The following is a 25,861-nucleotide window of genomic DNA, read 5'->3' as shown; positions in this document are numbered from 1 at the left end:
AATACACTGACAGTGTATTCCATTCAGGATCCTGGGAAAGCTGGGTTGCGGCGATTGAGCCCGTCAGTGCCACGTTACACTGACAAGCTTCTCCCTGGAATTTAGCTCTTACAAGAGCTGTTGGTTGTCTTCTCCTTCCTATCCTAGCCTGTCCCTGCCTACCCAGAATCTAAGCCCTAGCTAGCTGGACGGAAACCTCCGTCCTCGGTGAATTGCAAGCTCAGAATGACGCGAACCTGGGCGGCGCTGTTCTTTTAAATTAGAGGTCACATGTTTTCGGCAGCCAATGGGTTTTGCCTACTTTTCTCAACGTCACCGGTGTCGTAGTTCCTGTCCCACCTACCCTGCGCTGTTATTGGAGCAAAAAAGGCGCCAGGGAAGGTGGGAGGGGAATCGAGTAATGGCGCACTTTACCACGCGGTGTTCGATTCGATTCGAACATGCCGAACAGCCTAATATCCGATCGAACATGAGTTCGATAGAACACTGTTCGCTCATCTCTAATCATTTTCTATTCAAATTTTTCTGGGAGGTGAAACAGCAAAAACCCAGAACTGCACTAACGACAATGCCATATCTAAAACAAATAAAAACACATGTCCAATAATGAATAGTTTTATTGAGTGTATAAGATGACTCAGCACCCATATGATTTCATGTATAAACAGTACGGGAAAATATGGACAAAACAAAACACATCCCACTGCCATAAAAGTCACAAAAAAAGGTTAAAAACCGGAAATATCCATTTGGTAATATGCTTGGTGATATGAGTATTTAAGACATACACAACTATGCATCAGTATGAGGAGAATGAAGAAATAAGATATGAACTACATTTTGTAAACAAAAATTTAAAAGGGTTATGTCAAAATCATTTATCCCCTATCCATCCACAGGATAGGGGACAAATTGCTGATTGGTCTGATTCTGATCCCACAAACCTCACAGATTCTGGGAATGGGAGTGTTTTAGTACTGTTTAGAATGTAGCAGTAAATGCAGAATGTGCACCCCCACCTCCTCCATTCATTTCAAGGAGGTGGGGGGCATGCATTCTGCACCCACTATCATATTTTAAAAAGGACACAGAAGTTCTCAGAATAGGTGGGGTTTCAGCAGTCAGAGCTCCATTAATCAACTTTTGTGGCAAAACCCCTTTATCCTCTTACTTACAAGGCACATTCTCAAATTTAAAGGGGATCATTCATTGGGAAAAGTAATTTTTAACTAAACATATCCTTGCATAAACTTTAGAAAGGCTATTCCACACGTACCTTTTGTATGTAAATCGCCTCAGTTTTTGAATGAGACAGTTTTTATTCATATGCTAATTCGGCTCTAACGTGCACCCCGGAAGTCTCAACAAGCACACATTCTCCTGTGTGTACAACATAGGCTGCTGATGATGACTCATCTCCTTGCTCTCACACATAGAGAATAGCAGAGATGAGTGCTCGCAGAGAACTTCCTGTGCTCGCTGGAAGCTAATTAGCTTATCAATAAAAACAGGCTCATTCAAAAACTACTGGGGCGATTTACATACAAAAGGTATGTGTGTAGTAGCCTTTCTAAAGTCTATGCAAGTATGTGCTTAGTTAAAAATGACTTTTGCCAATGATAGAGCCCCTTTAAATATAACACATCTGTGAAATACATTCATATTGCAGAATTTATACATTTTTTTTTAAACGCCAAGTATTTTAAGAAGGCATCTGCAGTATATAAAATACAAACCCAATTTACCCAACAAAATCCCACCGGGTACTGCAATAGGAATTACAATTACTTCTTATCCTCTAAAACTTGATGGGGGACAGCAGTCAAAGACCTCCCCATGATAGATAGTAATCCAACTGTAATATTTTGGCATGCGACTGGCTTAAGTATATACTTCGAAATGTAAAAAAATATATATAAACAAACTGTGAAACAAGCTAAAAAGCTATATTTTCCAGACACAAAACCTTTCAAAAGGAAAGAAAAACCTTTCAAAGTATGTACACCCATGTGTTATTGTATTTTCTTGAAAATAGAAGCCCTAAGGAAATTTGAAGAAAGCATGTTTTATTATTTTGACAATCTTAGAAAAAATATCAACATTCTGACTTAAATATTGCAGTTAGTAAAGAAATGCTACTTAAATAAACAGCTGATTGCACAAAATCAATTTGTCTGGAATAGTGGAATAAAATTTTAACTTCTACAATGCTAAACTTTCTTCACCAGATAAACGAACAAGATCCATTTACAGTATAATGCGTTCCAATTATATGAAGTGGGACTTGCTATGGAATGCCTTAAAGTGAACCTGCATACACAAGTCCCATTGCCAGGATATTGTCTGCAACAGTGTATAATATGTTCCAGGAGAATACAAAAGAACAGTTTATACAATGGATCGCTTGTTACATCAGTTTTACTGGCAATTCATTTTGTAGTGCCATGTACAGTAAGAAAAGGAAAAAGCTATTGAAGGCAACCTTGCAATAATTCATATAGTCTGCTTAACCTTCCTGTCCAAAGTCTTCTGTGAATTTCCTTAATTTCTCCAGATCCTGATCATTTACAGTGGGCTTCGTGTGAGCTAGTGACCTCAGCATGTCAGGCTGAAATGGAAAGCAATTTATACTTATTAGAAATATCATTCAAGGCTGTGAGCTCAGTTTTAGAGAACAGCAGGTATTTTCTTTAGCTTGACTGCATTCCAAAAATGCTAAATATATTTGTAACAATATACTAGTACCTCAATCACATACATAATTCTTAAAGTCATATATATATATATATATATATATATATATATATATATATATATATATATATATATACACACACACACACACACTGTTTATTAAGACTTGTAATGTTGCAATAAGAATAAGAAAAGTATATCAAAACAGAAGAAAGAGGAAGAGAAGGAAGCTGCCTTCAGAGAAAATACGGTGTCAACCAGGTACTTTCCGATATCACTAAAAAGGACCTTCAACTACCTCCACTAATTCTAGTTCAGTTAACAGGCGCTGCGCTACTGACTCCAGCACAGTTGGCATTTTCTCTCTAGACCAACCACCCCGACCAACAAACACAGTAAGTTTTTGAGCCTGATGTGCTATTTAAGCTCTGTAGAAGGGCAATGTCAGACAGCAGAATGAAAGGGGGCATTATTCAGAGCTCCAATCAGAGGCAACCAATGCCAGAGCTTAGATTCACACCCCTTGCCTGCTCCTGCCCGACACCACCACTTCTGCCAGTACAGATCCTAAATAGCACATCAGGTAGCACAACTAAAAGCGACGATTTCTCAGAAACCCTAAAGAAAAAATTCCAACTGTGCCAAAATCAGTGGAAGGGTGGCTTATTAAAGGATGCAAAGAACTGTATGTGCTGGAGGTGGTGAAAAATCCTCTATAAAAAATAGTGCAAGTTCCTAACACTATATACAGAGTATAAACAAACCAATGTGGAAAACAGACCTTGATAGAGATTGCCATTCTCTTGCTGTTTACAGATTGATACACTGTTAAAGTTAACTAATTGGTTAACAGTAAGGAGTGATTTTGGGACTTTAACCCTTTCCCGCCGATGGCATTTTTTGATTTTCGTTTTTCGTTTTTGACTCCCCTCCTTCAAAACCCCATAACTTTTTTATTTCTCCGCTCCCAGAGCCATATGAGGTCTTAATTTTTGCGGGACAAATTTTTCTTCATGATGCCACCATTAATTATTCTATATAATGTACTGGGAAGCAGGAAAAAAATTCAGAATGGGGTGGATTTGAAGAAAAAATGCATTTCTGCGACTTTCTTACGGGCTTTGGTTTTACGGCGTTCACTGTGCAGCCAAAATGACATGTCCCCCATATTCTGTATTTCGGTACGGTTCCAGGGATACCAAATTTATATGGTTTTATTTACATTTTGACCCCTAAAAAAAATTCCAAAACTGTGTTAAAAATTTTTCTTCTAAAAGTCGCCATATTCCGACGGCCGTAACTTCTTTATACGTAAGTGTACGGGGATGCATAGGGCGTCTTTTTTTGCGGGGTCGAGTGTACTTTTTAGTTCTACCATTTTCGGGAAATGTTATTGCTTTGATCACTTTTTATTCAAATTTTTATTAGAATTAAAACAGTGAAAAAACGGCGGTTTGGCACTTTCGACTATTTTTCCCGCTACAGCGTTTACCGAACAGGAAAAATATTTTTATAGATTTGTAGAGCGGGCGATTTCGGACGCGGGGATACCTAACATGTATGTGTTTCACAGTTTTTAACTACTTTTATATGTGTTCTAGGGAAAGGGGGGTGATTTGAACTTTTAATTCTTTTTATATTTTTTTAACTTTTTTATTTATTTTTTTTTGCATTTATTAGACCCCCTAGGGGTGCTGAACCCCAGGGGGTCTGATCACTAATGCAATGCATTACAATGCTAATGCATTGCAAAAAAGCATCCTTTCTTTTGCAGGCTGCATAGACCAGCCTGCAAAAGAGAGGCTTTGCAGACAAGCCTGGGAGCCTGTACAAGGCTCCCGGCTGTCATGGCAACGGGACGTCAGCCCTGGAGCATGCTCCAGGAGCCGGCGATCCCGGCCAAAATGGCGGCGCCCATGCGCCGCCGGGAAAATGGCGCCGGAGGGGTTAATGCCTCCGATCGGTCCGGGGACCGATCGGAGGCATTAAAGCCGGTTGTCTACTGCTTAAAGCAATAGACACCCGGCGGCTATGGCGGCCGCCCGGCTCCCGGGCGGTCGCCATAGTTACAGACCCGACATGCGCCGTACTATTACGGCGCATGTCGGGAAGGGGTTAAAAGGGCACTTTTATCCTGCCCTAAGCTCTGAACTTGCCTCCATTGACAAACTGTAAGCCTGGGGGAATACATGAGAAAAAGCAGCTAGCCCACTGAGATCTACAGTAATAAAATAGCGGTAGTAATATCAGTCTCAAAGCTGTTGGTAGCTTCCATATGGCTGTGGAGCTTACCCTCTTCTAAAATTACACTGGTATGCCACTAGTATATGTGCTGATGCCTTCAAATTGGTGGTACACTAAAAAATGTAGCTTACTACATGGATAGGCATTAAAAAGAAACTTACCATGCATACTACTGGCTCCAATAACTTATTTCCAGGAACGTCCATCCATGTCATTTCAATGGCATTTGGATCCCCAGGAGAACATGGAGTAAGTAGATCATTGCAAACTACATCCGGATCCAGGGGAGATTTACCTTGTACCTGGTATAGTGCATAAAACACAATGCATTCAGCAATACACAGAACACGAGGACTAATGTCTGCCTTCTTGGTGCTTTCTTCTAGTAATAAATATGGTGAAGAATTAACTGCAGTGTCCAAATGCCAATAATCCCTCAAATAATTTGTGGCTATTGATCAGGGAAGTGAGGACCTTTACAAATAAATATTGCAGTATACCAACAAACAAGTATACCCTAATAAAGGATGATGATTTAGAAGATTCATTATCGTCTGGTGAGTGCCCTCCTTGCTTTTTCCTTTCACCTCAAGTAATTTTCACATGCTTATTCTGTATATTTTTGAGGAAGAGCACCACCAATATTCTAAGATCATTTTATCTTCAGTTGACCTACATGTTTTTTGAATATATCTAAATATGGACTTTATTCAGAACTAGAAGAGCCATCCATATACCTCTTTTCTTATAGATGTTCACATCTACAAGGTATTGCGATTAAGTTTGTAAATAATTTTCCAGTGACAAACTCAATAGACCATTATACTCTGCACAACTATTAGGCCACTGCAGCTGACAATTACTATATGCAGCATTGGCTCAGCTTCTGATCTTGCACCATATTCTTCCAATACAAAAACTGAACTTTGCAGTAACTGGTAACCTTCAAGTAATAGTTGAAAGAACAGTGCCAATTGAATAGAAATTGTATAGAAAGAACAGAAAAATACCTTTTTGAAGTGAGTAGCAGACTGAACTTTTCTGACTGGCTGCATTAAGGCATCACGTACAATGATGCTGATATCTGCACCAGAATATCCATTTGTTCTCTTTCCAAGCTCTCGATAATCAGCCTCGGAAAGACTGTGTGGAGTTGTTCCAAGATGGAGTTTAAACATATCAGTTCTAGCATGTTCTTCAGGTAAAGGAATGTAAATTCGCTTTTCAAATCTGTGGAAAGATAAAAAAAAAAAAAAAAAAAAATTTAAACAATTTTCCTTTAATGAACCTGATATTATATGTATAATTGTTCCACAAACACTCTGTCATGTGTTTCATCACATATTCAGCTCAAAATTATATTGCATAAATACCACAGAAAAGGTTACTCTACCTTCTCCTAATTGCAGAATCCAACACCCAAGGTATATTGGTGGCTCCAAGTACCAAAATCCCTTCATTGTCAACTCCAACACCTATAAATAGAAAAAAAAAAAAAAAATATTACACACAAACTTTCCTTAATTCCACCAAGAAAGCTAAGGAACCTGATCAAGATCTCTTGCCTTGCATTTGGACCAAAAATTCTGTTTTAATCCTCCTGGCAGCCTCGCTTTCATTCTCACTTCTGGAGCCGCATAGTGAATCAACCTCATCAATGAAGATGATAGAAGGCTTGTGTTCCCTGGCAAGCTGAAATAAGTTCTTTACTAACCTGTAATATAAATAATGGCTCATTACACAGAAATCCTTTTAAAAAAACATGTATATAATAACAAACAATTTTAACTTCGCACTCTGAATTGTACAGGTGTATACAAAAATCAATCTCCTACTTGTTGCAGTTTGTTTATATTTATGGGATATTCAGAATTACTGTAAATGTGAAAAAAAAATTTTGTATGTCGCAAAGGAAAAAAGAAGCACCCTACAAAAACAAAATGGACTCCTATAAAACACACCCATAAAAGAGAACCTTTCATCACTGCCACCAAGTTCAGCACCTTGTGTTATTGCTCCACCGATTTCCAAACAGTTGGAACTTCTTCTTTAGCCCCAACGTTTTTGTGTAATAGCTGCCTGATATGCTATTTAGGTTCTGTCAAAGGAGCAGTGTCAGAAAAACAAGAAGGTTTATTTCCATCTAAAATATAACTTTTCATTGATTCCTTATTAAACTTTCCTATAAAAACTAGAAGTGTCAGTGCACCAATAAACCAAACAAATAAAAAGAAAGAGGCCTACTGTTTGGTTTTCCTCCCCATAGTCTCAGAACATGTACATTAATCCTGGTCCGAAGAGTTTCCTCCTACAATATCTCAGGGTTCTCAGGGATTTTTTTGTACTCACTTTAAAATCCTTTTCTCAGTATATTCACTGGGGGGCACAGCACCATGGGTATAGACCCGGCCACTAGGAGGCAGACCCTAGGAGAATGAAAAGCTGTCTGCTCCGCCTCAGTTTATATATCCTCTCACAGACACTGTACTAAGCCAGTTTGTAGCGCAGTAGTAAGAGACGCAAAAGGAAGAAAAAAAAAAAAACAACAACAAAAAAAAAAACGAACACAGAACCAACCACCACCAACATGACTTGAACCTGGGAAGAGCAACCATAAAGAAAACAAGGGTGGGATCTGTGTCCCCCAGTGTATACAACAAGAAAAGGATTTTATGGAGAGTACAACGCCCCCCCCCCCCCCCAATTTTCACGCTTATTTCACTTGGGGAAAACCGCACCATGGGATGCCTTTAAGGCAGTCCCAGAAGGTGGGAAACATACAGCCATGCAAACAACCTAGCGCACAGTCGCTTGCAGTACCTTAAAACCCAAGCTGGCATCAGAAGAAGCCACAAAATGGATCTGGTAAAACTTCAGGGAAGTGTGATTGGAAGCCCAGGTGGCAGCCTTGCAGACCTGGGCGGCAGAAGCTTGATGCCGAATAGCCCAGGAGGCTCAGACAGCCCTAGTGGAGTTAGCTGTCATACGGAAGGGCAGCTCCTTACCCTTAAGTGGATAGGCCTCCTTGATAGAAGAGTGAATCCATCTGGAGATGAAGCCTTAGAAACAGGCAGGCCCTTGCAAGGGCCCTCAGGGAACACAAACAAAGCATCCGAGTGACTGAAAGACAAGTCAGTGAGAGACAAGTAGACCTGAATCGCCTGGATAACATCCAGGCAGTGAAGAGAACGATCATGAGGATGCTTGGAATCAAGACAAAAGGTTGGCAAGACTATGTCCTCAATGTGAAAGGAGGAAACCACCTTAGGCAGAAATAACTGTGGTGGATGAAGGACAACCGTCTCTGGAGAACGCCAAAACAGGACAGCAAGCTCAGAGACCCTCAGAGGCTTGAAAGGTCGAGTTTAAAACACCACAAGGATGAGGTTAAGATCCCACAGATACACAAGTGGCTGTAAGGGGGGTGGGGGAACACAGTGTGCCACACCCTGGAGGAAGGGTCTTCACCTGAGGGCAGAAGGCCAGGGATTTCTCTTAGGGTCAGATTTCTGCCCTTTCTATCCTCTTTCAGAAGACAGACCAAGATCTTGATCCATACCCAAGTGAAGGAAAGCCAGGATCCTGGGAAGAGAGAAGGAGAGCGGATGATAATCATTACTCTCACAGCAGTGGATGTAAGCCTTCCACATGAGTTGGTAGATCTTGGGCGACTGGCGTTTCCGGGCCTTCAGCATGGTCTGGTTAACAGGCTCCGAAAGCCCACAATGCCTCAGAACCGCAGCTTCAACAGCCACGCTGTTCAACGCAGCTGATGTAAAGTGGGGTGAAATAGCAGACCTTGAGAAATGTCTACCCGCAGGGGAAGAGGCCAAGGAGCATCCGCCAGCAGGAACATGAGCTCCCCGTACCAGGTCCGGCAAGACCAATCCGGAGCCACCAGGATGGTAAGAAACCCCTCGGTCTTGAGGACCCGAGGGAGAATGGGAAGAGGAGGAAACAGGTACAGGAGGTGTAATTCAGACCAGGGAATCACGAAAGCGTTGGCTGCAAGCGCTCGATGGATCCCGGGACCTGGCTACACAGAGGGAGATCTTGTGGCTTATGCAAGAGACGTTGACGTCGGGTAGACCCCACCGGGAGCAGAGCCGAAGGAAGATTTCTTGATGAAGAGACCACACGCCTGGGTCGAGTCTCTCTGCTTAGGTAGTCTGCCGCCCAGCTGTCCATGCCTGGAATATGGACTGCCGAAAAGAGCTGGGACATGAAGCTCTGCCCACATAAGAGCGGTAAAGGTAAACAAACAAAAGTAAAAATAGTTAATGGCCAAGATGAACTCTACAAAGTTCATCATAAATTATGCAGCATCATTCTTCTTGTGTTTCCAGAAGTAGCTTCTATTTACAGGCCCCCGGCTAACATCCTACTTATGTCAGGTCTTCACAAACACTAATCACATGAGGACCAGGGATTGGTATTTTTTATTTTATTGCCCCTAATATAAAAGAGGAGAAGCAGGGCACTGATGGGAAAAGCAATTACTGTATAAAGTATTATATTCACTCTCTCAAATAAGCATGCTTCTGATTTTTAGCAGAATTGTAAAGGCAATGCTAAGTTAAGCTGCCCTTTCATTCAGGCTTTCTCCCTGGATGCAAGCCAAGATTAACAGTATATTTCACTTAAAATAGTAGTTGAGTGGATAGTGTGCTGAATATGGACAGCATGGTGGCTCAGTGGTTAGCACTGCAGCCTTGGAGTCCTAGGTTTGACTCAGACCGAAGACATCTGCAAGGAGTTTGTATGTGCTCCAAGTGTTTGAATGGGTTTCCTCACATTCCAAAGAAATACCTATATGGGACAGTGATTAACAAAGTCTGTAAAGCACTTCATAAGAAAAATGAATAAATATAATATGGATCCTTTTATTAGTTTCTTAGCAAAAAAGCATGGAAACTGAGAAACATGGAAAAAGATTTTATTTTTAGGCAAAATCATTCAGCCGTAATACGAATAGAGCAATATGCTGAAATGTTTGTCATCTTGCTGCTGACACCTTTATGCATGTCAACTATTGGGAATGACTATTGTTAGGAACTTTAGTCTCCTTAATTAGCTCACGTAAAATGGCCTTAGAATAAAAGGTAGATTGACAGGTTTACTCACTTTTCACTTTCTCCCAACCATTTGGAAACAAGGTCTGAGGATGATATTGAAAAGAAAGTGGAGTTGTTTGCCTCTGTAGCTACAGCCTTAGCCAAGTAGGACTTCCCTGTTCCTGGTGGTCCAAAAAGAAGTATACCACGCCATGGAGTTCTCTTGCCTGGAAAAGTTACAAGTGATGGAGATTAGTACAGGTTAACACTTCCACTGTTTTTTCTGATAGGTTTTCTGAGTATCTTGAAAGGGGTTGGCCAGTTCTTTACATACTAGAGACTAGAGGTGAGCGAACACTATTTGAAACAGCCGTTTCGATTAGCACGCTCTCATAGAAATTAACGGAAGCGGCTACATCCATTCATTTCTATGGGAGCGTGCTATTCGAAACGGCTGTTTCAAATAGTGTTCGCTCATCTCTACTAAAGACCCATCCTTAGGTCAAATCATCAATAAAAGATCAGTGGGAATCAAATTTCAGGATTGTACCACAGAAGTGAATGGGACAAGGCAGTAATTACATTGCATAACTGATATATAATGGCATGGGATGTAAACAATAGAGGGGTTATGAAACTCCCACTCCTGTGATCAGCAGAGGTCCTGGGTGTAGGGGTGGGGTAGGGTAACCCCTTTTAGACTAAAGCTCCCACGTAGCGAGCCGCAGCATCTGCATTTCCATAGGTATAATTGAGATATTGCAATTTTCAAAAATGCAAGAGTTTGCAAAAACACTGCTTTTTTCCCCCTGCAGATTTTTTTCTGCAATGTGTGCATGGGATTAGCCAGAATCCAATCCACTTTGAAGGTACTGTAAATGCATCTTTTCTGCTGCGGTGTGGCCACTGTGGCAAAAACAGTCTTTGCAATATGAGGCCCCGGCTTAAAAGCCAGAGATCCTGTCACATGAGCAAACAAACATATACAATAAGCAATAATATAGAAAATCAGTCAGCTTGGCATCATTACCACTTGCGGATTTGCTTATTATTAGGAGGGGCTTATAAGACTGCTCTTTCAATCAATTTTACAATATCTTTCATGTGCAGGCTTAAATTATTTGTTGGCAGCACAGCCCATGTAAGAAGCTCTTTAACTAGCAGAGTGAGGAACACAATTTAGCACACTTAAATCATCAGAGCCTCATATGAAATTTAATGATAAACATTTGTTAGACTAAAAGAGAGCCATATACAAAGCCAGTGTGAGGAACTTTAAGAAAACAAAACGATTAGGAGGGCGTGTGATGTGAAGGGGCTTGCAATAAAAAAAAATATGTACAATATGTTAACCTGTAAACAGATGAGGAAATTTTATGGGTAAAATGACAGCTTCTTTCAGGGCTTCCTTGGCACCTTCCAATCCAGCAACATCATTCCACTTCACATTTGGTTTTTCCATGACAATAGCACCTGCACACACATTAACAAGGGTTATTAGAAACACTGTACACTAAACACTTGGCTACACTAAAGGACTGCAGTAAAAATATAAATAACATTTTTAATCCCCTTAAGGATGTGGCTTAATTTGATCTTTAGGATATTACACATTTTTGCTTTGCTTCCTTCATCGAACTTTTATTTTTCCATTGTCACAGTCAGATGAAAATGGCACTTTTAATTTTTTTTTACTGCATTTTGATTCCATTCAAATCAATCATCCTGCAATAAATTTAACCTCCCTGCATATCCACTTTAGGCTAAGGCCTGCCATTGTGGAAACCCAACATATATGTTATGTTTTTGGGGGGTTTTTTGAGCCAAAGCCAAGAATGGCTACAAGAGGAGTGGGAAGTATATAGGCAGTTCCTATACTTCACCATTTTGCTCAATCCACTACTCCTGGTTTGGGCTCAAAAACAACAACAACAAAAAAAAAGCTGCATTCAAGCGTGGGGCCTTAATCTTAAGGTGTTATTAGGATGTATCCTTGGGGTATTAATGTAACAAGACTTCCAAAAATTTGCAGCATGATCATATGGAGCTAAAATGAAAGATCTCCTGGTAACACACCAGAGGCACAATCTCAGCACTAGTGAATAAAAGTATAGGACACTAATAGCACAAATGTACCCCAGTTACCTTGGAGCTGGCTCTGCATTTTCTTTTTTTCTGGGTCCTCTGACTCTCCATCATCACTTTCATTTCTAAATAAATGTGACACTTGCAAGATTAAAATCAAAATTATAAACTTGCTAGAACATTACTGGACCTATAGCAACTGTCAAAGCACTCCCTTTAAGGGCAAAGATAGACATGGTAAGCATTCTTTATCAGAGACTAATCCACTTTATATCAAAAGTGTTATATGGCAATTTTTGTTGCATGCTTGCTCTGAATTCTGTAGCTTTTGAATGGGTTTTTGAAAACGCTATCCACATGCATGCATGTAGGGAAAATTAAAAAACAAACAAACAGCAATATAGTAATTAAAAGGCTGTAAAGATCACACAGTAGAAAAGTTCTTGTCCTAACTGCAGTGTTAATTTATAGACAAAAACAACCCATACCCTTTCTCTTCAGCCCGCGGCGGCGCTCCTTCCTTCACTGGTTTTGGAGGAGCCTTTTCATTTTTCTTCAGGTAAGCTTTCAACTGTTCTGCTCGGTCAAGATACTCTATGCACTTTGACCTGATGCTTTGTTTTGCCTTTTCACCTTGAGCATCATCTGGGAGTTGTAAATAAGTATTTCTTATTTTAGTAATGCAAACATACTATAAAATAGTAAATATTCCACTATAGTGTAAAACAATCAGCTCTACAGAGTCTGCTTTGAACTGAAGCTCTCAGTTTGTCTGATTTTTAAAAGTGATTTACAAACCAAACCAATTTTATAGAAGGAAAGAACACAAACTAGACTGCTGTTTATTTTATTTAAAAAAAACAAACAAAAAACACACAAAAAGCACACTAACAAAAGAATGAGGCTTTAAACCAGGGGTCTCAAATACTTTTAGTAAAGGTCTGCTGAACGGGGTCTGCCATCAAGTAAAGATTCAAACTGAACAGCAGTTTACCAAGTTCAGTATTTTTCGGACAAAATGACATCTGACCAAAATAACAAAAAAAAAAAAAAAAAAAATTATATATCTATTATTATTATAGCATTATACTGAGAGCGAGGGCACTAAGGAGCATTATAATGTGGGTGGACACAATAAGGAGCATTCTAACATCCCATTAGTGCTCCCACAGAGTATAATGCCCCAATACAGCGCCTCCTCACTGTATGCTCGCAGCCACTCGTTGAAGGTTACTGTGTATGGAGTACAAGCTTGAGTAAATTATGTATTTTTTGCACCCTCAGTACAGATAAAACACTTGGACTTCCAACGGGTCATCAGATCTAGAATTATGGCTCTCTGACTACAGCAATAATGAACCGCAGATATTGACCATAATATGTAAGCAATATAGCGCCAATGTTACTCCAATTTAAACTGGCTCTAGTTATCACATTGGTTATAGAGATTATAATTATTCATTAGTTACTTTTTTTTTTTTTTTTTATGGTGGGGGAGGTGATAGAAAATCATATTCTTGTGCAACCCATACTTAGTTTGCATGCACAGAATTGGTTGCTGCATTTCTTAAATTTATGACATTTCTTAAACACCTGCAAAAATATATATGTGTGTGGGATGTGCAAATTCATCACATCTTGCAGGTTTTTGGGAAGTACATTTTGCTTGCTGAAAGGGGTTACTTGAGCATGCAGTGTCAAATTTTGCGTTTTTGTGCATATTTTTCTTGTAATCTCTACTGAAAAGTTACATGAAGGTGGTTATATACACATTAAAGTTTGCTATGTGCAGCATACATTTTTAAATGTTAGTGAATAACAGCAAAATACTAACTTGTCTTCTGTATCTTAGGAAGTACGAGATCTTGTTGTAGTTTGCGGTATATATAAATTGTGTACACCTTGATCTATTATTTTAAATGTTTTATGTGCAAATGTAAAATTGAAGAGTAAATACAAATGTATGTTTTAGTGTATTTTTTCAAAAAAATAATTTGACACTCCCCCTCCCCCATTCCAATTCTGGTGAATTTCTGAAATTTGCGCATGCAGGTGTGGACCCAAGTGATTTGCTTGGTTTCAACTTTTAACAACTAATCCAATTGTTTTTTTTTTTTAAATAAAACTTCCAAAATATCCGAAAACCCCTAGCTGCGAAAGTGTTAGAGGGGTTATCCGGTTTTTGACATTGACATCTCAGACCCGCACAGGTGACCAGTAGCGACAGTAGAGTTTTCAGTATTGTTTTCACACAGTGAGCCACACTGCTCACTTGCTGTACAGACTGTAGCGGCAAGTATAAGTACTGCAGCGCTGCCGCATCAGGTTGAATGGGACAATGCTGCAGTACCTACACATACAGCTATGGTTTGTACAGTGAGTGAGCATTGCGGCTCCAGTTCAACCATGCTCTCTAGGTACCCGTGACATGGGGGGGGGGGTTCTGGGTGTCTGACCCCCCCCCCCATAGATCTAATATTGATGGCTTATCCTAAGGATAGGGCATCAATCTCAGAAACCAGATATCCCATTTAAAGGAATATTTAGTGGTAACTATGGCTGACAAACTGATTGCATTGTTTGAATTGAGAATTGTAATTTGAAACCAAATGTGGGATCCGAATTAAAAGCAAGAATAAGGGCCCATTCACATGGGCACTGAGGGGGCGGATTATGGCGCGTAATCCACGTCAAAATCCGCCCCTCACAATGGTGGTCTATGTAGACCGCCAGGATTCTTTTTTCCCGTGAGCGGGCTGCCCTTTCTTCAGACGGATTCCATGGCTCAGTGAGCCGTGGCAGCAACTTCCGGAGTCGGCCCATTCATTTGAGCCGACTCCGGGAACAGAAGCCGCGACCGTTGTGGCAGGCGGGTTTTGACCTGAGAGTGACGCGGCTCACCATGTCAATCTTGGTGCCAAAACCCACTATACAGCCCCAGTGTGAACTAGCCCTTAGAGTATTTCTCCAGCTAAAGAATCTCAACTAGGCTGCTGCTCGCAAATGCAGTATCAGCTCAAATTTATAACCAAAATTCTTGTATGCATAAATGTTTAAACAGCTATGGTTACAAAACACAGCTCCTAGCAGGATCACGCTACAGTCATCATTAAATGCTGTGCACAAAATGGGACTCCACTGTAAAGTTGGCAGCCCATTCCTGCACTGGGTGCTCACAGTGAACAGTGTAGTATGCCATATTTAAAGTGACCATGAATTATTACCAAGTATTTGACAATTATTTATTATGATGTCATCAGTGAGCATGCAGACATCAAAATGGGCATGCCACAGCTGTCACATCATTTAAATAGCATCTTTCCAACGTCAAAAATTTACAAATTTGAAACAATTAATAAGGAAAGTGTAAGACATGTAGTCCAACAACTTTAGCACACTTACATTTTACAACGTGAAGAAAATATTGGACAGCACATTGATATAATCGTAGAGCTTCCTCATAGTTTTTTGCTTTGTCCTCTTGTGCGGCTTTGCTGGCCAGATCAATAGCTTTCTAAATGTTTAAAAAGAAAAAAAAAAAAATTAAACTCATCTTACAATTTAATGTAAAACACAAATGCTAAGTTGGGTCATAATTTTGAACTATGAAAAATAAAAAAATAAACCAACAAACAGAAGAGCAATACAAAACTTGGTAAAACTGTTGCCATACCGCAACATCATGAGCTCAATGGAGGAGAGACTAGCTTTCAGGACCCTTTCCATCAAGCCCTGCTACACCTATTCTTTTCCCATAAAAAGAGTCGCCTGATATATAGGCACATCATCACTATAGCCACATAAAGACGGCTAAGGATTGAACAGATTTTTATTTGCTGAATTTGGTTCATAAATCTGAATACCTTTTTATCAGATTAGCTATATGCAATTTTATAATATATAAAATATATGTAGATTTTATTATATATACACACACATATATATATATATATATATATATATATATATATATATATATATATATATATATATATATATATATATAATCATATATACACTCACAAAAAAAAGGGAACACAAATACCACATCCTAGATATAAATGAATTAAATATTCCAGTTGAAGATCTTTATTACATGGTATAACACGTTGAGAACAGTAAAACATAGAAATGGTCAATGTAAATCTAAATTAAACATCCTATGGAGGTCTTGTTTGTGATGATACTCAAAATCAAAGTGGAAAAATCAAATTAAAAGCAGATCTAACTTCAGTGGAAATGCTTCAAGACAAGGAAATGAGGCTAAGGAGAGAGTGAGTGCCTCTATAATCCCCCTACAACGCCTGGGCATGCTCCTGATGAGGCAGTGGATGTTCTCCTGAGGGATCTCCTCCCAGACCTGGATTAAAGCATCAGTCAACTTCTGGACAGTCTGTGGTGCAATGTGGTATTGGTGGATGGAATGAGACATGATATCTCAGATGGATGTGCTCTTTCGGATTCAGGTCTGGGTAGCAAGTAGGCCAGTCCATAGCATCAATATCTTCATCATGCAGAAACTGCTGACACACTTTAGCCACATTAGGCGTAGCATTGTCATGCATCAGAAGGAACCCAGGGCCCACTGCACCTGCATATGGTCTCATAATGGGTCTGAGGATCTCATCCCAGTATCTAATAGCAGTCAGAGTACCTTTAACTAGCAAACGTAGGGCTGTGCGGCCCTCAAAAGAAATGCCTTCCTACACCATTGCCAATTCCATACCCACTGCCAAACTGGTTATGATGGAGGATGTTGCAGGCAACAGAACGTCCTCCACGGCATCTCCAGACTGTCACATGTGCTCATTGTGAACCGGCTGTCATCCATGAAGAGTACAGGGTGCCAATGTCGAATCTGCCAAGCTTGACATTCGCTGGTAGATGCTGTAAGCACAACACCCCTTTGTGGACGCTGTACTCTCAGAGTCAGTTTCTGGTAGTTTGAACAGACACATGTACATTAGTGGCCTGCTGTAGGTCATTTTGCAGGGCTCTGGCACTGCGCCTCCTTGCAGAAAGGAAGAGGTAGTGGTCCTGATACTGGGTTGTTGCCTTCCTATGACCCCTCCATGTCTTCTAATATCTGCTCCATGCTCTGGACACTGTGCTGACAGACATAGCCACCTTTCTTGCCACAGCTGACACGGATATGCCATCCTGGAAGAGCTGCACTACTTGAGCAACTTCTGTGCATTGTAGACACCGCCCCATGCTACCGCCAATGGTGAGAGCAATGACAAAATGCAAAAGTGACAAAAATAAAAGCCAAAAAAGGATAAGAACAGAGAAATGGTCTGTGGTCATCACCAGCAGAACCCTCCTTTATCGGGGTGGCCTTGCTATTGCTATCATTTCTACCTGTTGTCTGTTTCATTTGCACAACAGCAGGAGAAATTGATCCACATTCAGTGTTGATTCATAACTGGACAGGTGGATTTCACAGAAGTGTCACTGACTTGGTGACTTGAAGTTACATTGTGTTATCTAAACTGGTCCATTTATTTTTTGGAAGTGTGCGTGTGTAAAATAAATAATATATATATATATATATATATATATATATATATATATATATATATGAATGATAAGATGATCCTTTACTAGTCCCACAATGGGGAAATTTCAGTGATACAGCTTCATAGATGATACAGTAATGTATTTTCTGGACTATAAGGCGCACATAAAATCCTACGATTTCCTCAGAAATCGTAAGTGCGCCTTATAGTCCGGTGCGCCTTATATATGGATTGAAACTTCTTACAATTGAAGTTAGAGATGCGCAAATACTATCTGAATAGCGCGCTCCCATTGCAATGTATGGAAGCAACCGCCGCCGGCAAAGTCTGCCTGCCGCTTCAAGGGATTCTACCATTAAAAGAAGTTCTTTCCTCTGACCACGTCGGAATAGCCTTAAAGGCTATTCGTCTCCTACCTGTTGCCATAGCCAGCGCCGCCTTCTTCCTCAGCTGCGTCCTCCCCTTCTGTGTTGTCTTCGTTGGGCCCCATGGATGACGCATGCGCAGTCGGCTCTGGCTGCGAGAGCCGACTGCGCATGCGTCATCCATGAGGCCCAAAGAAAACAACACAGAAGGGGCGGACGCAGCTGAGGAAGAAGGCGGCGCTGGCTAAAGGTAGGAGACGAATAGCCTTTAAGGCTATTCCGACGTGGTGAAGAGGAAAGAACTTTTTGATGGTAGAATCCCTTTAACTCCTTGCATGCCGAGCGCTTCCATTCATTTCAATGGAAGCGTGCCATTGAAATGAATAGAAGCGGCTGGCACGCGGTGGGTTAAGCGGCTGCCGGCAAAGTCGGCGTGCCGCCGCTTTCAATCACATATAAGGCGCACCGGACAGTGCTGCGCCTTATAGATCGGTGCGCCTTATATATGGACCTAGGCAGGACTATAAGGCGCTCATGGGCAATGCGCCTTATAGTCCGATGCGCCTTATAGTCCTCAAAATACGGTAGTATATAACAAGAGAGGAAACACATACAAGCTCATGGCAGATAGAGAAATACTAGGAGTCATAGCAACTAAAAAAAGAAAGAAAAAAAAGACACACTGCAGGATTATTTAGTTCTGTGTGTGAAGTGATGTTGATAATACGGCCTGACCATGGTTGAGGACACGAGGAAGGGTCACAGCATGTAGATATAACATGCAGAAACGTTTTTTTTTTGCAGAGGAGGGGGGCATATGCAGCTATCATGATAACATGTGGTAGTTCCTTTGGTAGGTGGTGAGATCTCATGCTCACAGCTGATAGTTCGGTATATTGCATCAGCGCTATTGTCCATTAACCACAAAAAAACATGTCCCAAATGTCCTTCATCACAAACCCTCCTCCTTTCTTCTTACCACTGTGTTCTAACGCCCAAAGAAGTCTGAAGCCATCCAGGTATACATGGTGCTGCTCTCTTGCCAAGCTTCCATAAACACATGGAGTAGGTGGGTGATGGTAGGCTCCCAGGCTGTACAGAGTCCCACGTGTCCACAGTAAAAGAAAGAAATACTAGTCAGCCGTAGGCATCTTCACACATCAGCAATAGACGCCAAAAATCATCTCATTGAAAGAAGAAGTCCGCACTTTCATGTAGGTCTCTCCTCCATGCTTTGTCTGCCTCATGGTGGCCATGCTGTCCTTAGCTCGTGGGGGGATGGTAACAGGCATATGTGCACACAGGAAATTCCAGCTGATCAGGTCTTGAGTCTTGTCCATGCTTTAACAACAGAAACAAAAGGAAAAACAAATACTCCACAGGGTCTTCCATTCGATTTATAGCTGCTAATTCATAGTGCTAGTTTGCTTGAGTAGAGGATTCTTGAAGATACAGAAAAAAAAAGAGTGAAAAGGAAAGATAAAGGTTGCTCTCAGCTTGGAGCTCTGTATCAAGGCTGCCACTCATGCGGCGCCATCTTGGAAAAAAAATTAAAATAATATATATATATATATATATATATATATATATATTATATACATACACACACACACAAATATATATGTGATATATATATTGGGAGAAACATCTAACATTACTACATCCTATACCACATTGTGCCATTATGGTACAGTGATAGTGCTGGCAGAATACTTCATTTACACACTGCTAAATCACAATGGCGTCTCTTGCTCATGTTTTGGAGGCAAGGAACTTCTGAAGCCAGTTTTTGGGATTTATGACACCAGTGCCAAGAAAGAAATTTTTGAAAAATGTGGCTACCTACAAATCTCTCTTTAGGGAAGGCAGTATGAGAACATGTGAATGCCTGTTCAGCCAGTCACTGTTATGCAACTCCTACAGTCACGAGGAAAGCATGAGTAATGGGGCAATACAATAAATGAATAGGCTCAGAGAAGAATCAATACAAATAAATCAATAGCTATAGAACCTTTAAAAGTATCTGAATGTCTTAAAGTTTACAGGGCAGTGTGAATCTCTAAGAGTCAGGGCACCTGGGAACTGTTCACATCAGGTTTTGCTCACCTGTTTAACAGATTAATTTTCCAGGTGCAAAAATTATGAGAGTAGTAGGATGTGAAAGTTTGGATGCCAACAAACTGCTCATTATACAGCATCCCAGAAAGCTACTGAGATGCCGGAACAATCACAGGCACGGCGTGAGGACCAAGTTCAGCAGCAGGACAGCTTAAGAGCTGCCGAAACGCCGGAGCCGGCAAACCATTAACGGCAGCAATTTGGCAGATCATCGATGCCAAAAACAGGCAGACGAAGTCGTGGGCAGAGACACACACACAAACGACATACAAAATACACGAGTGCAAAACTGGGCAATTCTTATTGGGCCACTACACAAACAAAAAAATTAAATATACCCGTGTGAAGCCAGGTCCTCCTGCTAGTATTAAATAAACTGTTCTCTCCAACGTAATATAAAAAAAACAAAAAACTTGCGAGTCTTCAGTAGGTGATACCTTTTTTAATGGCTAACTCATAATGATGACAGAATATGACGTTTCGAAGCCTCCTCTGGCTTCTTCTTCAGATATATCTAAAAACACTTTCTGTCATCATTATGAGTTAGCCATTAAAAAAGGTATCACCTACTGAAGACTTGTAAGTTTTTTGTTTTTTTATATTTCATAACCACTGGCTAACACGGTACAAAAACTAACATTTTCCTCTCCAATGTAGTACAGGAGATTGTCTAAATGTAAAACCATATATCAGTGCTTTATATACTTTAAGTACCATAAAAAAAATAAAGACATTGACTTCAGCATCTGTTTTTGTATCCACAAAACTGATCCATTAACCACAACCCAGCAGTGACATTTTACGATTTTTGTTTTTGATAGAATGGGGTGGAATTGGAGAAAAAGTGCATTTGTGAGACTATCTTACGGACTTCGTTTTACAGCATTCACTGTGCAGCCCCAATGACGTAACCAGTAGTAATATGCTCCGGTACATATATTTATATAGTTTTACTTACATTTTGACCCCTTAAAAATCTAAAACTCAGCAAAATAAAATTCTGACATCCAAAACTTTTTTATATTTCCATGTACAGGGATGCATAGGGCATCTTCTTTTTGCTGGGCCAGTAGGGATAATGGCCCAGGAGGGTATTTTTGTTGTTGTTAGTTTTGGGGGGGGTCACACAGTAGTGTATTGTCCATGCTCAGAGTTTACAGGCATTAGCTCTGGATCTCTGCTGTACATTACAGAAGGCCGCCATCTTTAAAGACCCAGCATCCGCCGGTTATTTTCTATTCATGTCTAGGGTCAAGTTCATACTGTTGCCTGTTTTTTTGATCTGTCATTGGATCAGCTGTCAGAATAAGAGATGAAAACTGAGCACCCTGTTTGCATGCGTCAGTATTCACTCTAATGTTGAAACCAAGGAAACTTTCTTCTACCTTGTTTCTTATTGTTTTAATGGAAGAGAAAGACTTATTCCATTAAAAAAAAAACAAAACACCCCACCATTGAAGACCGGTTCCATCTTAACTGTGAACATTTTTAACATATGCAACAAAGGGCCTAATAGGATCTCCCTGGATAAACCCTTTAACCAGCGCTATTCAGTCTGAGTTGGGATCAATTTTAGGGAAACACCACATGTCCGTGTTTCACCTGTGAAATACTGTTCGCGTGTCAGATTTATCAGCAATGATGCTAGAAGTCCTTTCCTCCGGCAACATACTGTTCTGTACCAGTTACAGCACTGCTAGGAGTCCGGCTCCCAGAATGAAGTTCAAGTTGGTAAATCTGGCTAAGACACGGACAGTTTTTCACAGGCGAAACATGGTCGTGTGTTGTTCCCCTTAGCTGGAGTCTGGGGAAAGAAAACAAAAAACAAAAAAACAAACACACCACAACTGACTCCAGCTTTAAAATAAAATTAATCTTAAATAATATTTTACAATTTATTAATATTGTTGCATAACTACTTCATAGAAAACTAATCACTCGGATTTAATGAATTACAGAAGCTTTACTGCTTCTCACTGACCATGGCTATCAGCCATTTGTGGAATCCATAACAGAACCCTTGGAAGGAGACTACCCATCCTGGGACAAGAAACCAGAGGATAAAAAGGCTACACCCCATCCACTTCTCCTAAATCTCCATGACTACTGAAATACAAGAGGAAAAAAAACCCAAAAACAAAAAAACAAAACAAGCCTTACAAATGATGCCTCATAAGCAACAATCTAGGTAAAAAAAAAAAATGCAGAAAATCTATACAGTTCCAGAGAAAAAGTGGCACTATCGCTTTATATTTTACGGCTCAGACATCATGTTCAAAGATACGGTCACATAAAGATCTTCAGAGTGGTGCTCAACATCCCAAAGAGACCAGTGAAATGAAACTTTTAGAAGAAAAAAGCGGGGGGGGGGGGGGGGGCACTCATCCAATTGAAGATGTTTTTCTTAAAACTCTATCTTTTATTGAAGCATAATATTTAAAACAAAGCCGGGAGGGAGAAGCGACATACAGTGGCGTGGGCAACAGCCGTTTCGTACCAACATAGGTGCTTTCTCAAAGCCTAGTCTCATACTAGGCTTGAGAAAGCACCTGTGTTGGTGCAAAACAGCTGTCGCCCACGCCACTGTATGTTGCTTCTTCCTCTCGGCTTTGTTTGAAATATTATGCTTCAATAAAAGATAGAGTTTTAAGAAAAACATCTTCAATTGGATGAGTGCCCCCCCGCTTTTTTCTTCTATAAAAAAAAAAAAAAATTAAAAAAAATCTCAAAGCCTGGGAGACTCCGAATCGGAAACTCCTGTACTGTACTGTACTGTACTGAGGGTTTGTGGACCAGAAGGACTATGGACTTGCTAGAAGTTGCCAACCACTCTTCCACTTATACTCTCCTCCTGGGTCTGGATGCAGAAATGGCCTTTGTTGGCCTTGGTTGAAAATTTATGCTGGCCTCTTTCGCCTCCCTACCCGTTCGGCAATGGGACCCAACATGGGTACCCTCTATCTCCTCATTTGCGCTCAGTATCGAACCCTTAGCTATCCAGATTCAACGGAACCCGGACACTGCAGGGATTAGTGTACAGGACAGAGTTTAAGATTTGAAGTTTTGCTGACTATGTTCTTCTCACTCTTAGTCGCCCTAACAACACTACCTAACCTACTGAGCACCCACCCTGGGGACCTACAGCCTCCTCTCTGACTACAAAGTAAATTCCAACAAGACAGAGGGCTTCCCAATTAATATTTCCCACAATCTTTTATCACTCCTCCAAAGCAGCCACAACTTCCAATGGAAAACCAGCTCCACCTATTACCTGGAGATCCAAACCTACTCCACCTGTAATTTCCCTTATTTATTCCGTGACCTTAAGGCTCTACTAAAATGGTGTTCTCTACCCATCTCTCTTTTAGGTCAAGTAGCAGGGGTTACGATGTTCATATTGCTAAAACTGCTGTATTATTTTGAAACTATGTCAGTCTGTGGCAGTCCTACGTTAATTCCAAAACCTTTAGAAAGTGATATTCTAGTTTATTTGAAGCGCCACCATATCCCGAAGTCTGTGATGTCGGTGTGGAGGGGTGATGGTGCACTGGTGGTCCCACATATACTTCACTACTATTGGGTGACCCACCTGCAATGCATCTCATTCTGGGCAGCTTCATCTGCATTCACTAAATGGATGAAGACTGAAAAATTGTGGCTTGTGCCTATGCATCCCAATACTTATTTATGGATCTCCTCGCACCCCCACCCCTTCCTTCCTTTACCCTTCTTGTTGGGACCCACTCGGTTCACTAAATCAATTTGGACTAACTGTAGAAAACTGTCTCCTCTTATCTCTCGATGCTACTCAATGGTTTCCCTTTTATACAACCCGTTCCTCCCGGAGGGTATGACTTCTGCAACAGCCTGTGCATGGTCAGCCGCGGGCTTTTTTTTTTTTTTTTTTTTTTTTTTTTTTTTTTTAAGAGTGGCTGATATGATAGATCTTGCTACCTTGGAGTTCCGGTCACTTGAATACCTTACCTCCATCTCTCTGAAGCAGAAAGGCTTCACTACCAGCAGGTTACTTATTTCAACGCTCCCTTTATGGTGATCTGTAGGTTTGAGATACTTTGCAGGGCAGGTACTTCAACTAAGGGCCTGATCTCCACCATATATCCATTCTCTCATCCGAAGGACCGAGACCATCCAACCGTTACATGTCCTGCTGAGAACCAGCTACAGGGACACAGATATCCGCCACTCAATGGCAGATTAACTGGTCTACAGCCTCCAAGCCCTCCACTTACATTACATTTAAGGCTTAGATGCACAATATACCACTCATGCATTGGTACCATACACTAGCCCTGTTAAACTCTCAATCAACTATTCTGGCCGATTACTAGTGCTGTTACTATGCCGCAATTTTTGGAATACCCTGGACGGATGTTCTTTTTATTCAGGGAGTGTCCATGAGTAGTGTTGAGCGAATAGTAGATACTAATACCTCGGCAAATCTTCACAGCGCTTAAACCCATGGTGTTTGGCTGCTTCCACGCATTCCTATGGGAGCGAGGTATTTGTCAGTGGCTTTCTCTAATAGATCACCCAGCTCAGGACCTAAAAGTATATCATCCACACAGAGAATACCACAGAGACAGTATCTCTGGGAAAAGATGGAATGGAGACAAACAGTTGGAGAACCTATGTTTAATTAAAATAAATAAAAATAAATTAAAAACAAAAATAAATCAATGATAGTCTCCCTTTACTCACAAACAGCGACAAAACTATATACTATACTCCATTTTTAAACAGTAACACCCCACCAACAGTAATAAAAGCTAATTAAATATTTGTACCTCATGGCTATTTGGACAGAAGAATACAAGTAGTTATAAATGTTGGAAGGCAGAGATGGAAATATAAAAAAAAAAGCCATCAAGCCTTAATGGTGTTGTCCAGTATTTATAGATCTCAGACTGGTGACGTCCCAGGTACTTTCCTGTGACTGCTGAGGCCACCGATTGGCAAGGCCTTTTGCTGAAACAGAAGCCCTGGCTGCCGCTGGACTGGACAGAGACAGGAGAGTATGTTTTTATTAATTTTTTGTCACCTTCCCAGCCTCTTGGCAGAGATGCAAAATCCTTAGACAACCCCTTTAACAACAAAGCTACCTGGTACGCTTAAAGGGTTAAAGAGGTTTTCGGGGTGGAGGAGTAAATAACTTGTGCCCAAACAGTTCTCTACCTCCATTCTCAACGATGAGGTAATGCCCGCTCAGTGACCCACCTCTGCCAGTGCAATACAGGACCCTAAACTGCGTGGTCAAGTATAGAGGAGAGGAATGCTCATCACAAAATACATTTCAATAGCTTAATGAAAGTTATACTTCAGAAAGGGGCTGTGAACAGAACCCATTTTCTATACCCCATACATATAACCTGGCAGAACAGAGGGAGCAGCTCCTCAAGCTCTTCCTCCCATAGCAGAGGCCGCCATTCACGACGCCCATCACCTGACCACCTCACCTGTACAGGTGTATTCAGCCCCACACCTCCTTCCCATAGTGACACAGGCCATGGCCTTGTAAGAGGCACGACGAGCTGGCCACCCCGAAAAGAAGACGCAAACCTCGGCTTGAATGTGTAACAGTGAAGTGGTTACCTGTAAAGTTGTGCCGTTGGCAGCCATGTCCACTCAGCCCCTCACCCAATAGCAACTTAGTCTCTGACGCACCGTCTTAGACAGCACTATAGCAGGGACCCACTTCCGGGTGTATATAAACACCTTCGGGTTTTCTTCGATTTCCGTATGGAACGATACATGCGAATTACGT

At 40.9% G+C, this 25,861-nt stretch overlaps 1 protein-coding gene across 1 annotated transcript; it reads right to left on the bottom strand.

The window, feature by feature from the left end:
* Positions 1 to 599: 599 nt before the first annotated feature.
* Positions 600 to 25,861, bottom strand: VPS4B (vacuolar protein sorting 4 homolog B). The gene is made up of 11 exons (XM_075270880.1): positions 25,690 to 25,861; positions 15,480 to 15,591; positions 12,566 to 12,722; positions 12,138 to 12,202; positions 11,346 to 11,465; positions 10,063 to 10,219; positions 6,504 to 6,652; positions 6,332 to 6,413; positions 5,949 to 6,168; positions 5,100 to 5,240; positions 600 to 2,608 (listed from the first exon to the last, which is right to left on the bottom strand). The coding sequence occupies exons 1-11, from the start codon at positions 25,714 to 25,716 to the stop codon at positions 2,507 to 2,509; spliced, it is 1,332 nt and encodes a 443-aa protein (XP_075126981.1). The 5' UTR covers positions 25,717 to 25,861; the 3' UTR covers positions 600 to 2,506.

Source organism: Leptodactylus fuscus, chromosome 4 (genome assembly GCF_031893055.1).
Source record: "Leptodactylus fuscus isolate aLepFus1 chromosome 4, aLepFus1.hap2, whole genome shotgun sequence".
Classification (NCBI taxonomy): domain Eukaryota; kingdom Metazoa; phylum Chordata; class Amphibia; order Anura; family Leptodactylidae; genus Leptodactylus; species Leptodactylus fuscus.
The sequence above is the reverse complement of the archived record's forward strand: the minus strand, read 5'-3'. Positions and strand labels throughout refer to the sequence as shown.